This window comes from Chenopodium album, chromosome 16, assembly GCF_948465745.1.
Source record: "Chenopodium album chromosome 16, dcCheAlbu1.1, whole genome shotgun sequence".
Taxonomy (NCBI): domain Eukaryota; kingdom Viridiplantae; phylum Streptophyta; class Magnoliopsida; order Caryophyllales; family Amaranthaceae; genus Chenopodium; species Chenopodium album.
In genome coordinates, this window is record NC_137849.1 from 14,552,202 (window position 1) to 14,567,083 (window position 14,882).

Below are 14,882 nucleotides of genomic sequence, written 5' to 3' on the forward strand. Positions count from 1 at the left end.
TTTGAGAAATATTGCAACACATTCAAGGTGAATGGGTTCTCTCAAGAATTTATTCGCCTTAAGCTTTTCCCTTTCTCTCTTATCGGATGTGCTTTAGAGTGGTTAGACAAGGAGGTGAAGCTAATTCTTTGAGAACATGGGATGAAGTTACTAAGGAGTTTCCATCTCAATTTATTCTATCCACAAAAGATGATGGCCGAAGCAAGAGCCCTCATTTAAAGTTTCAAGCAAAAGCCTAATGAGAATCTTTATGAGGCACGGGAGAGGTATAAGGAATACAAAAGAGAGTGCCCACACCATGGGATTCCTACCTATCAAATCATTCAAATATTCTATGGAGGTCTAAGCCCTCGAGGAAAATATTGTCTTGATGTGGGAGCCGTAGGACCAATGAGGAACAAAACGGAAGAGGAAGTGGTGTCATTGAAGAATTAGTGAGGCATTACATGGATTGGCAAGATGATGAACGTGAAACAAAAAGCAAAAGTGGTGCTTCGGTGTATTTGATTGATCACATCAATGCCATCAACAACTTATCTTCACAAATCTCGGAATTTAGAAAAGGAAATGACCACCATCAAGGCCAAGCTTGAGAGTGCTTCTTCTCTTGCACCGATTCATCCCTCCCAAAATAAGGGGAGAGGTACATTTCCTAACTCAAATCCCCTTCCCTCTTCTAGCAACATGTCTAGTGGTTGTATGTATTGTGATTTGTTTGAATCATATGACCATGATGCTTCAATTGTCCTAATGCTTCTTTTGATGGATGTGATGATTATGTTGTCAATGAGAATGAACATGTGAACTATGTGTCTAATAACAATGTTGGACCTAGATTTGATGGTCAAAGATATAATGGGAATAGGAACCATCATAATGGGAATTTTGATAATTATAACCACAATGGGGGTTATAGAAACCAAGGAAACCAAGGTTTCCGAGGTAACAATAACTACCAAGGTTATGGTGGTCAAAACCAAGGACAAGGATATGGGAACCATAATAAAAAATATCGTAATCATAACCAAGGTGCCCAAAATCAAGGTAGGGAAAATTGGAGTAATAACCAAAATAGGGGTAACTTTTAAAATAATAATCAAAGGGGTCCCACACCCGGTTTTACTCCAAAGGCTCAAGGTCAAAGTAACAGTTCTTATGCCCAATCATCTCCTTCAAGAGGTAGTTTGGACGATGTCATTGAGAATCAAATCAAGGTGTTCAACACTTACATGTCATCTAGTGATAAGAAGTTTAATGACATGATGGCTCATAGTAAGATGTTGGAGAACCAAATCTCTCAATTGATAAATGTTTTGAAAGAGTATGCTAGCCCTTCTTCCCTACCATCTCAAGGTGTAGATCCTAAAAGACCAATTAATGCCATAGTGACAAGGAGTGGTAGGATTCTTGAGAATGTAGAGCCTAAGAAGAGTGAGGCTAATGAGAGTACTAAGGAAGTTTTGGTTGAAGATGAGGTAGGAAAAAGCTCTTTGAATAAGGATGAGGTTGAAAAACCAATTGAAAAAGAAAAAGAGAAAGTGACAGAAGTTATCAAGCCTAAGCTCCCATACCCCCAAAATTTTAATAGGCACAAATTAGATGAACAATTTGGCAAATTCATAGAGATGCCTAGGGAACTTAATCTTACCCTTCCATTTACCGATGTCATTGACCAAATGCCGAATTATGCAAAATTCCTTAAGGACATCTTGAGTGGAAAGAGAACTTGTGATATGGCGGAAACAGTTAGTTTGACCGAGAATTATATTGCAATCATTATGAACAAGATGCCGCCTAAGTTGAAGGACCTAGGAAACTTTTCAATCCCTTGTGCTATTTATAACATGCAAATTGATAATGCCTTGTGTGACTTAGGAGCTAATGTTAGCCTTATGCCATATTTGGTTTATCAAAGACTTGAGCTAGGAGAACTTTCACCTACCAAAATTACCTTTCAATTAGCCGATAGTTCAATTAAGATTCCAAAAGGTAAGGTAGAAGATTTTCCCTTGAGATGGATGAGGATTCGAATATTCCTATTATTCTTGGTAGACCATTTATTGCAACATCGGGTGCCATGATTGATATCAAAAGTGCTAAGATTTCACTCAAAGTTGGAGAAGAAGTTATTGAATTTGATTTGAATGAAAGCATAAAATATCCTTTTTCTTCACTTGAAAATTGCATGAGAGTTGAAATCTTAGATGCTATTGTGAATTCTATGTATGAGCACTTACTCACCTCTAATGATCCACTTGAGTGTATTTTGTTGAACAAAGAAAAGATAGGTGAATATAGCGAGGAAATGGCTTTCTTTGAAAGAGTCATTGACGAGAGCATGGAGGAGAGTGATGATCACATTTGCATGGGAATTTCAAGCCAAGATGCATCGCAAGTATCCTTAACCAAGGAAAGTAAAGGTGTGCCGATTGTAGAGCTCAAACTCTACCATCACACCTTAGGTATGAATTCTTAGGTCCCAATTCTACTTATCCCATCATTATTAGTTCCTCTTTGAGTGAGACTCAAGCTCAAAAGTTATGTGGTGTATTGAGGAAGCATTAAGGTGCTTTGGGCTATACAATTGATGACATCAAAGGTATAATCCCGGCTTTATTTTTACACCACATTACTCTTGAGGAGGGCGCCTCACCTAGCATTGAAAGACAACGAAAGCTACACCCTCAAATGGGAGAGGTAGTTAAGAAGGAAATCACTAAGCTATTGGATGCGTGAATAATATTCCCCATCTCAAGCTCTAGATGGGTTTCCCTGGTTCATGTTATCCCAAAGAAAGGAGGAATGACCGTTGTAGATAATGAGGAAGATGAGCTCATCCTTACAAGGACGGTCACGGGATGGGGAATGTGTATGGACTATCGACGTCTAAACACATCCACCAAAAAGGATCATTTTCCCCTTCCCTTTATTGATTAAATGCTTGAAAGACTAACAAGGCACAAGTACTATTACTTTCTTGATGGATATTCTGGGTTTTTTCAAATTCCTATTCACCCGGATGACCAAGAGAAAACAACTTTTACTTGTCCATATGGAACTTTTGCCTATAGGAGAATGCCATTTGGGCTTTGCAACGCCCCCGTTACTTTCCAACGATGTATGATAAGCATATTTGGAGATATGTTAGAAGAGGAAATGGAGGTGTTTATGGATGATTTTTCGGTAGGTGGAGTTTCATTTGAGGCATGTCTTGACAATCATGAAAAACGTTTAGCTAGATGTGAGAAGGTGAATTTGGTTTTGAATTGGGAGAAATGTCATTTCATGGTTGAGGAGGGTATTGTCCTTGGTCACAAGACCTCTCACAAAGGCATAGAGGAGGACAAGGCAAAGATTGAAGTGATTGAGAAACTTCCACCTCCGATTAATAAGAAAGGGCAGAGATCTTTCTTGGGACATGCCGGGTTTTATAGAAGGTTTATCAAGGATTTCTCTGTTATTGCAAAACCTCTCAATGATCTTCTTCAAAAAGATTCCATATTTGTGTTTGATGATAGATGCTTAGAAGCTTTTATCAAGTTGAAAAAAGCTTTGGTCTCTACTCCCATTGTCCAAGCCCCGAGGTGGGATTTGGCTTTTGAATTAATGTGTGATGCTAGTGATACGGCCATTCGAGGAGTTTTAGGTCAAAGGGTGGATAAAAAGCTTCATGTCATCTACTATATGTCAAAGACTCTTAAAGGAGCTCAAAGGAACTATACAACAACGGAGAAGGAATTCTTGGCAATAGTGCATGCTTTTGAGAAGTTCCGTTGTTACTTATTGGGGTCTAAGACTGTCTTCACAGATCATGCGGCTCTCAAATATCTCTTTGCCAAGAAGGAATCAAAGCCAAGGTTGGTCCGTTGGGTGCTCGAGCTTCAAACATTTGACATTAATATTACAGATAAAAAAGGAGTGGAAAATGTTGTGGCGGACCATCTTTCTTGCCTTCTCAAATCCAAGATAATGGTTCTCCAATTCAAGATAGGATGCTTGCTGAATCCTTGTATGCCGTTAATGTGAAAGAACTCCCATGGTTTGTCGACTTGGTAAACTATTTTGCATGCGGGGAGTTTTCGCCTTCATTCTCCAAAAACCAAATGAAGAAGCTCAAGAGAGAGGCTGGGCATTATTTGTGGGATGATCCCATCTTGTACAAAAGAGGCGTCGATGACTTGCTTAGACGTTGTGTTCCAAATGAGGAGGTAACAAGTGTGTTGAAAATGTGCCATTCGGATCCTAGTGGTGGTCATATGGGTGTTTCTAAAACCGCCAAAAAGATTCTTGAAAGTGGTTTGTGGTAGCCTCATCTCTTTAAGGACACATGGAGTTTTGTTAAGACATGTGATCGATGTTAACGCACCGGGAATATCTGAAAGCGCAATGAAATGCCTCAACAACCAATACTTGAGTTGGAAGTATTTGATGTTTGGGGAATTGATTTCATGGGACCGTTTCCTTCTTCCTATGGGAGCCAATACATCCTTGTGGCGGTGGATTATGTGTCAAAATGGGTTGAGGCCATTGCCTCCCCAGCAAATGACCACGAGGTGGTGATGAAATTGTTTAAGAAGATCATTTTCCAAAGGTTCGGTGTTTCCAAGGCGGTGATTAGTGACAATGGCTCACACTTTGTGCATAATGCTTTTCGGAAAATGTTGAAGAAGCATGGAGTTCATTAACGTTTTGGTCTCCCTTATCACCCTCAAACAAGTGGTCAAGTTGAGGTGTCAAATCATCAAATCAAGTTGATTCTTGAGAAGACGGTTGCTAGAAATAGAAAGGATTGGGTGGACAAACTTGATGATGCCTTGTGGGCATATCGAACAGCATTTAAGACCCCTATTGGCACCACCCATATAGTCTTGTTTATGGAAAATATTGCCATCTTCTGGTGGAACTTGAACATCGTGCTGTTTGGGCAATAAAGAAAATCAACTTTGACTTAGCAAGTGCGGGAGAGTAACGGTGGTTAGATCTAAATGAGTTAGAGGAGCTTTGCCTTGATGCATATGATTGTGCTAGCACCTACAAAGCGCGTTCTAAGGAAGCTCATGACAAGCTTATCGAGAAAAAGGAGTTTTGTGGTGGTGGAAAGGTCCTTCTCTACAATTCCAAGATGAATTTGTTCCTCGAAAAGCTCATGTCTAGATGGAGTGGTCCTTTCATGGTGCAAGAAGTCTGTTCTAATGGAGTTGTGGAAATTTCTTCAATGGATTCATCATCTCCTTTCAAAGTGAATGGCCACCAGCTCAAGAAGTATTATGATGGTGTTTTTTGTTGGCCTTGTTCATAGAATGACTCTCTTTGACCCCCCTTGAGAAGGGGTGGAGAACGTCAAGCTAATGACGTTAAACAAGTGCTTCTTTGTTTATGAACTAACCTCTTTTCTTTGTTTACTGTGATTTTAGGTAGTTTTGAGAAGATGGAGGTTGGTTTCCCAACAATCTTGGTAGCAAATTTTGAAGATTGAAGTATCCTTGTGCTTGTTGGAAGATTTGAGAAGAATTGAGCTTTGGTGGGTTTAAGTTGGTGGGCACATGAATTGTGGATGTTGAACCCACTAGAAATGGGTTTTTAAACTGCCTAAGTTAGTGTTGATCATCATCATAGGTATTGTGTGCACCGATGTACGCACCAAAAATTGATCGAGCAGAGGCAACCCAGAAGGGAGCGGTCGCGCGCGCGACTTGCGCGGGCGCTCATGCGAGTTGCGCAAGCGCGCAAAGGGTTAGCGCGGGCGCGCGACCCTGCCGTGTTCCCCTTAAGCACACTCCCTTCTCTCTTTTTCTCTCTCCTATTTCAGTTTACTTCTATGTTTTTAGTAGTGTTCAAGCATTTTCTATATTTTGGTTGCTACGTTTCATCATATAATCATCATTTTTCAATTTTCTTTGTTGATAATTACTTCAAATTTTCATTTTTATGCTTTGAAATTGTTTTCTCTCTCGAAAGTTAAGAATTTGGGTATTGTTGATTGGGAATTTAGAACCTTGCAAGTTTGGGGTTATTTGCTTGAAGTTTTGCTTAGTTCTCCATTTCATTTGAATTAAAACTTCACTCAAGGTATGAATTCTCTATTTTAATTGAATTTCATGTTAAATTTCACACCTTGTTTTGTGTAGTTTAATTTGAATGTTATGAAGTACTCTTTAATGGTGATACAGATTTCCCTATTATATGACCCCACATTTTGCATTCATGATGATTATTGGTGAATTTATCAACTTGTGATGCTATAATTTTGTTTGTTTGTGCTATCATTTTGCTATCACGATTGTTGGTTCTCACCCTCTTTGATGTGGTCATAGAGCTCATGAATGTTGCTTATCCTCTTTGTATGATGTTGTTGCTCACTCCTTGTTCTTAATTGATTTGTGAATCCTTGCTTACATTGTGGTTTTAATGTGTTTACATTCTTGATATGTGACTTGTCATTCATTCTAGCTCAATGATTGTTGTGGATTCATTGATTTTGGTTATGCAACTTGTTGTGAGAACCATCTCTTTCATACCTTTGACATATTGTCTTGGTTTTTTGTGTAGATGGCTCCCCTTCGTCATCCCAAGCGAGCCCGTGGATCTAATTCACGTACGGTGGTGCCGCCACCACTGAATGTGAGTGAAACCTACGGCATTGAATTTACAAAGGGAGAGCATTGGGATAATTTTGTCCGTCTCTCTTCCAGAAAGCTTCTATTAACTAGATTCTATGATCGTTCGACGACTACACTTCTTGGTATTGATGAAGATGTGAGGAGATTGGCTAGGAATCTTGGGTTGGAGGACTTTATTAGCTTGAATGCTCCGACTTATGCTCGCCTCACCTTCGAGTTTCTATTTGTATGTGGATGGTGAGACTATTTGTATGTTGACATTCCAATTATTCAACAATGACCATTCCATTCCCCTCTCCTTCTTCAATGAGATTTTCAAGCTTCCCATTCCTTCGGATGCTAATGACTATATTTATCCGGTTTTTGAGGAATTCCAAAACAATCAAGGTTATAATGAAGACAGATGGTGGTAGGAGATTTCTGTTGAGGATTCTTACCAACCTCAATACTCCAAGGCGGCCTCGATAATTCACCCGGATTTAAGATACTTTAATCGGTTGCTCACTTATGCCTTTTTCTCTAAGGAGTCTCTTGGTGCAATTTCGAGATAAGAACTCAGTTGGTTATGGCTAGCGGCTCATCCTGAAGATGAAATTAGGGTCATTGATATGGGACTTAGTTGATAGATCGATTCATCAATATTCGTGATGGTGTTTTCCTTTCGGGAAGCATCCAAACGAGTGGTTCAATCACCATCATTGCCTTTTCTCTCAACAAGAAGTATGAGAAAATGATCTTGTCCCTTGAGCCTATTAGGGACCGTCGAGAGAAGTCCCCCTCCGACCTCCTCAACATTTATGCTTTGATCAATCAAAAGTTTTTAGAGCGGACTACTAATGAGGACTTATTCATTTGGAAGGTTTCTTGGATGACCGATTGGTGCCTCATTCCTCACCCGGCGGCGATCGCTCAATGCGTCGACACTCTTCTCCCTTGGCGGCCTAGCAAGTGGCTGATTAACACCGCTCTCAAGCGAGTTCCTCGGCCCAATCTCCGTGCTAACCCTTGTGTTCCTATCCATACTCTCCCTCTAGAGTTTCCTTCGGTGTCCCGGGGAGGTACACCTTTGATCCCTTCATCTTCATTTTTTTTTTCTAATTGTGACTTGTCTTTTTTTCATGCAAAGATCGATTCCATTGCTAATGTTTTTAATTCTTCGCCTTTAGGGAATGACTTTGTTTTAGGCTATGATTACCATGCTAGACAAGTTTATGATATGCATGTGATGAGGGGGGAGATTGAGCCTTATGTTAACTATCCTTACCTCTCGGTCCAGCAGAGACCCATACCTTAATGGGTCCCGTATGACCAGGCCAATGGACCTAGATTGTGCTATCCCTATTGGGAGGGGCCCCATGTGCCCCCCATGCGATTATGGGGACCTCTTCGACCTCTTACGACTATAAGAGGCCTGGAGGCTGTGACTTTGCTTACGACCTGGCTAACCCAAACCCATTCCCTGATCCTGAGACTTTCGGTCGATGAGGGTTCTCGGGTAAGCCGGCCCTAGATGATTGGTCCCACTATTTTGCTAAGGACAAGGCCATGAGGGAGAATCGGTTGAAGGGTAAGAGTCCAATGGAGGTGGATGATGTAGTTAGCCATGTTTCTTCTGAGGTTGGTGAGGGGAGTACCCATTCTACCCCTTACCATACTGCCGAGTGATGCCATATTGGCTACCCTCCCTTTTATGTTTGTTTTGCATCGGTGTTGTTCTTTTACTAGCTTGTTGCTAGGTTTTGGCTTGGGGTGGGGGGGGGGGGGGGGGTAGCTCATTCTAGGCTTGGGGGAGTATTCTTATGGTTGTTGTACTGCTTTGTTTTCCCCCTTGCTTCTATGGTTCACTACGGCTCTGTCTTCGAGGTTGTGTCTCATTTTTGCTGATGTTTTATGGTGATTTTTGTCTACTGTGGTTGTTTTCTGATGATGATGATATGATGTTGGTCTGATAATTGATCTTTGTTTCCTTGTTGGTTGATTGCTTTCTGGATGGACGAGTTTTCTCTCTGCTACATGATTTCACTTCTCTGGTTCTATGATCTTGTTCTTGACTTTTAGTTGTTTCGAGTTTTTGCTTGGAAGTTACTAACAATTTTTTTTGTATACAGATCTTTATTTCTCACTTGGATTTTCATCCTTGCTTTTGCTTATGAGGTATCATGAAGGTTTATGCTTCTTATTATTTCTACTCATTAGCTTTGCTCGGAATACCCGATGAGATCTTTCTATTTCTTCCTTTTCTTTTTCTTTCTTGTTTGTTTAGAATAAGTTTAGTCTAGGACGAGTTGATTGTTCGAGGTTGTTTGCCTTGGAACACCTTAGAGTGTTTAGGGTCATTGGCGATGTTGCCGAATGACCACTTGTATGTCGATTGGGTTTTACTTGTCTGGCTTGCATTCTTGCGTTTTTATTTTTCTTTTCCTTTCCTTTCTCTTTCTCTCTTTCTTTTTCCCTTTTTCTTCCAAATATGAAAAGACAAAAAGATTTTGAGGCTTTGTTTTCTTTTTTTTTTATTTGCCTAGCTTTTATATTTAGACATAATACCATCCGAGCTTTTGCATTTGAATGAATAACTTCCTATGTCGTATCGGTGTGCATGTTTTGAGAGTATCTATGGTTGATTCTAGGATAGGGTATGCTAAGGTAGCGGTTTAGACCTTTTTGGGGCCTTAAAGCCGAATTCTATTGGTTTGTGGTAAGATGGAGTTGCTTCCTTTGGTGGATTTGAAGCTAATAGTGAGTTTTTGCTACAACCATGTGAGGATTTATTTCTTCTTGCTTTCATCACTTCTTGATTGAGCGGCGTATGGATCCTTGGCTATTGTGTACTTTATCTAGAATTTGTCTTTCATCTCCCGAGATCGCGACTGAGCCACTTAGGAAGGACAAAGGCATCTTTTCGGGGTGGTAATTTTTTATTTTCTAGGATAATTTTCTTTTCTTTATTTTGGGTTTACATTTGCTTTCTTGCTAACCATTTGAGTCTTATACCCTTTTTTTCAAGCCATATCTTTAGCTTTTGAGCCTTTTTTTTCATTCTTGTTCCCATCATTAGTTTTTGTGAAGCATTGGTCTCTATTGTTGGAGTTTTGGTGGTTAGGATTGATTGTATGGTTCTTTCAATGTAAGAAAGTTTGTGTTATAAATATTTTGTGAATAAGAAGCAAATGCATGTTGAAAAAGTCGTTCATAGTTAAAAGTGGCGAGGATAATGAAATAATGTGAAAAATGAAAAAAAAAATTCAAAAAGTGAGAAAATTCAAAAAGCTTGGTGTAGGGAATATTTCAAGCCATTAACTCCAAGCTTGAACCCCACTGTGATCATACACTTAAGCATGGTGGCGTCCAAAGGGAAGGAAGCTAGAGCAAAAGAGTCGCCAACAAGTTTTAGGAACTTGTAAACCGTTCACAAGGTGAAGATTACACCCCTTAACGATCCATGAGATCGTCAACTCCAAAAGGTCTTGAACCAAATAAGGTTCGGGGATGAAGGTACAAATCCAACCTAAAAGAGATTGAACCTGCCCTAATAATAGGCCTCTACTTCATTCTTCTCGTATTCATGGGCGCTTTCTGACAAACATGCAAACAATAGGTTAACCCTAAACCTGTTTATCTATGTTGGTTGAACTTAATGCACAAGCAAAACTATTATTGGTGATCACTTGAATTATAATCATATTAACCCTAAAAAAGATTATTAATTATCTTATTAAGCGTGATTACAAGTACAAATTCCCTTTAGGCATGCATAAAAGGCGTGATCAAGCAATAACAATATAAATATCAAGCAACATGATAACAATCATAATAATAATAACCATAACAATTATAATCATGTTCATGTTAGTGTTAAAGCATAATAATAGGAAGATCCTAGGCATGATACTAACAAGATTAATAACAAACCCTAGCATGTCACTAAGCATTAAAAATCAAAGCTTTACCCCTAACATGATACTAACATGATATTAGAAAAGAAAATAGGAAGCATCCTAGAAATCATAATTAATATAAGCAAATCACCCTAAATATCATACTAAGGAAAGCATCCTAACATTATACTAGGAACCAAAATAACAATTTTAACATGATTTCTATATCATAAGATCAATTAAACAATTAAAGCAGTTACTTGGATGCCTCGTACCTCTTTCTAATAACAAAATACACACGTTAGTAACTTCAAGGAAAATATAAAATCAAACAATTAAATTAAATAATTGAAATAGAGATTTGGGACCAAACCCTCAGATATTATAACCTTTCACGTCTAGGGCGAAGGCAACTTCGAACTTGGCTAGGTGTTTCTAGATCTCGTGAATGCGGAATTTTGTTTATGAAAAGCTAGAGAGAGAAAGCTTCTAGCTTTTAGAGAGTGAAAGAGAGAGATGATTGATTGAAGATGATGATTGTAGATTGTTGATTTTTGTTGACTGAAAACGGAGGTTCAGGACCCTATTTATAAGAAAACAGTCTGGAAATAGATAGAATTTGATAAGGAATAAAACTCCACGCTGTCGCTGCAAAACCGACCTTGTCGCCAAGCGACAGGGTCTATCGCGTGGCGACAAGGCTTGTCGCGTAGCGACAGGCCTGTCGTCTGGCGATAGCCTGGATTTCTACGCGCTTTCAACACGGAGTCCACATATGAATCAAAATCGATTTGTAAAGTCCGTATGAAAACTGAAATCGTATTTTTCATAAAATAATATTTTATTCCAAGTAAAACTTTATCAAAATATAATTATTAATTCTAATTCTATTAGGATTAAAGAGAACCTTCCCTTCTAGAGAATTCTAGAAGACTATGATTAATTCTAATAACTCTAGGAATAACAATTAACATTGGGCCCTTCCCTAGATCATTGGACCGCATGTAAAGATCAAACCGGGCCCAGTTTAGTATTTTGGCCATAACTTCCTCGTTATTCATCGGAATTGGGCTTATAATATATCGTTGGAAAGCTCTTTGCAAGCCCCATCAAACTACACTATTATTGGACCCTTTTTGTAGACCAAACTAAACTGGATTGGCTGTTTTCATAAAATAGAGTTGTTTTCGAAAACAGAAAGAAAGAATTTAAATAAAAATTAACCGCAACACTTGACTTTTCACACTTTCACCTCATTCGATAATCATTCGACGCAAATGGTATTTATCACTGGGTTTGGTTTTGGGGAGACACATTTGAGTTTTTTGTGACCATCTTCCACATCCAAGGGAACACGATCGAAGATAACTCTACTTGTAGCCATCTTCAGCTGTTGCGACAATATTCCGAAGAATATTACCGAATACCAATGTATGTTGATCCTTTAAAGTTCACTTGAATTTTGCTTCCGCTATGCCAGTACGTCGGCGCTTTTGCTGGTTGTGAACCATTACGTGGGTGCCTTTGCTGCTTATGAACCATTACGTTGGTGCCTTTGCTGCTTATGAACCATTATGTCGGTGCCTTTGAGCCAATGTTTAGGCGCTTTAAGCTAAGTGAGACGATCTTTTTATCAGGTCGATCACTTGATTTAATCGTGATCGAGCCGATCATTTAATCATGTCAAGTTGCTTAGAGGGGCTAACTGGCGTACCAAGGAACCCGAAACTGCTGCACGAGGTTCTCATAACCATATTATGTAGCCCAGTATTCTAGTGCTGCTCCAGCATTAGCCAGAAATTCTTGTTGTCGCTTTTTCCGCTTGTCGCCAAGCGACAGAGTCGGGTTTTTTAAATACGCTCTCTTTCTTCTTCATTTTCCGTCGATGCTGTTCTGTTTTTCGCATTTGCTTAAAATTTCAATCTTCTCGTTCTCGCTCAATTCTCAACCGAATTCGCTCAAACTTGTTGCAAATCAAAGCTTATTCTATCTATTTTCCCGATCCATGTAAGTTTTATTCAAACTCAACTCGGTTTTTGCTAAATTATGCGTTCTTTGTTCACGAATTTTCCGGAAATTCGAAAATGTCTTTGCTTAATTCGCTTCTTCTACTGAATTTTATGCCTTGAAATTGCTTGATTATGTTTATGCATTGCCTTAGGAGTGTTTTGAGACTTGTTTGAGTCAATTTGGTGAAGAAATGAGCGATTCACCATTGTTGGACCTCTTGAGGTCGTGAAGAACAATGTGATCCGTTCTTGATGTTTTTACTAGTTCATCTTGTACAATTTGTCACAATATTTGTCATAGTATTGCAAGAAATTATTTGATTACTTGAAAATGCTAATTATGCTCATGTTGAAATTCTGCTCTGTTTTTTGTACTACGTACTCCATTTTTGCGAACATATTATCATGCGGCTAGGCGAACCTTAGATACCATAGAGCCTCATTCTTTATTATTTGCATAATATAGCATGGTTAGGCAACGCAGCTCTGGTTCTTAGTCGAGGGACGCACGCCAGGAGGACGAGCCCGTCGGCGAGGGTGAGGACCTCTCTACTAGACTTGGACCTCTTCCAGTGTGGGATGAGCGCACTCTTTTCTTTTCTCCTGAGCACCATATTTCCGAGCGGGTGCGACGCGGGCGCATCAGCGGGAGGACTCGCAGTCATGGTTTTGGCAACAACGTCCTGTGGGTTGAGACGAGGTGTTGCGACAGCTCTCGGAGTCCTGTGGGTTGACTCCCCTCTTTCGGGCTACTCAGGCCATGTACTACTATGATGGGGGTAACCTTGTTGTCCGGGCTTTGGTGGAGTTCTTTTGGGACACCACATACACCTTTCACTTTCCCTGGGGTGAGATGACGGTCACTCCTGCCGACTTCAGTCTCATCACAGGTTTGCAGTTTCGTTCTTCTCCACTGCCATTTGACAGTGATATTACTATCTACTCACCGATGGTTTCGGAATTATTGGGTTCGATTGCTATTCGGGCCTGTGCTGAGGCTGAGCCGGGAAAGCTTAGTTCCTGGTGCATCCGCCGTTCTACCCTAGTAGCGACTTTTGAGGATGATGCGACCACTCGCGAGCAACAGGTGCGCATCTTTGTTCTTATTTTGCTGTCAGGGACCTTTTCTCCTGACAAGGGTAGTCGAGTACTTCTCTACTACCTATGAGTTGTTCGCGATCTTTCTCTGGTCGGGACGTATGACTGGGCCAGCTTGGCTTATGCTGACTTTCTTCTGGGCCTGCGACGTTCCTGCCGTCATAGGTCCTTGTCTGGAGAGGTCGTACTTTCTAGTTTCTAGAGGGTCGTAGAGGTATATTTCCATCCTTTTGAAATTAGCTCTAGACTTGTGCAAGCATTTGCTGACTTTTCCTTATCTATGTAGATTTGGTTCTACGAGTACTTCCCCTCGCTTGCACTGGTGAGACCTTCACCTCGCGAGCTTCCCGTTGGTGCTGGTTGGGGAGGTCGTACTGGGCAGGTCAAGACTGCACGCATTCGAGATCTGATGCTCTCGGTAGGTTCTCGTGAACATTTGTTTTTTGATATTACCTTTTTTGAGTGCATTGATCTTACGTAGCTGTTTTGTAGGAGCCTGACGTGGTATACCGACCATGGGCTGATTTGGTTATACCTGCGCTGGCCATGCGGTATACTGCCGAGCGTTGTTACTTTCAGGGGACGTATGACGCTACACTGTATCTTGGCGAGAGGGTAGCTATTCAGCACTCCTCGGATGTTTTCGTCGTCCCCGCTTGCCCGCCTCAACATATGTTTCACGAGGCGTTGATGCGTGACTGCGCGAGTCGGTCGTGTCCTGGCACTCCCTGGAGGTCTCATGTCCATTTAAGGCAGAGTTACGAGGATGACTTACTGCCTTTGCTAGTGCCGACCCCTTTTTTGTCTGAGGAGGCATCGGTATGCTTTAGCTTTTATTTCTCTTTAGGTAGCCCCCAAGTGAATTCTAATCTTTTGAATTTTATTTTATCAGGCTGGGCCTAGGGAGTTTGTCCCTCCGAGGATGTCTATCTATTACCAGGGCACGTTCGGACCAATCGAGGAGATGATTCCTCCAGCCCCGAGGATCAGCGTTTTGTGGAGCGCTTCATTCCTCGTCACCAGACTCGGGTGAGCTTATCTATTTTCTTGCTTTTGTATTTGTTCTGAATTATCACTGACATTATTCCTTTGACATTTTTCTCACGAGGTGGTGACAGCTATGGCGAGATGTATAGACGCCTTTCGTAGCCAGCTCGTGAGGTTACGGGACCGAGCTACCTGTCGGAGGAACGACGTTGAGGAGGTATCTCTCTTGTCTTTCTTTTGTATCACCTTTCACTATATTCTTTTCCTTGGTATCTGACTTGATTTACCTTTGC

The 14,882-nt window shown here is 40.5% G+C and overlaps 1 protein-coding gene and 1 pseudogene across 1 annotated transcript; one reads left to right on the forward strand and one right to left on the reverse strand.

Annotated features, from left to right (window-relative positions):
- Positions 1-207: 207 nt before the first annotated feature.
- LOC145587031 (small nucleolar RNA R71) lies at positions 208-305 on the reverse strand (annotated as a pseudogene).
- A 924-nt stretch (positions 306-1,229) lies between these two features.
- LOC145583924 (uncharacterized) lies at positions 1,230-6,861 on the forward strand. Its single transcript, XM_081640873.1, has 2 exons — positions 1,230-1,745; positions 6,550-6,861. The coding sequence occupies exons 1-2, from the start codon at positions 1,230-1,232 to the stop codon at positions 6,859-6,861; spliced, it is 828 nt and encodes a 275-aa protein (XP_081496999.1).
- Positions 6,862-14,882: the final 8,021 nt, after the last annotated feature.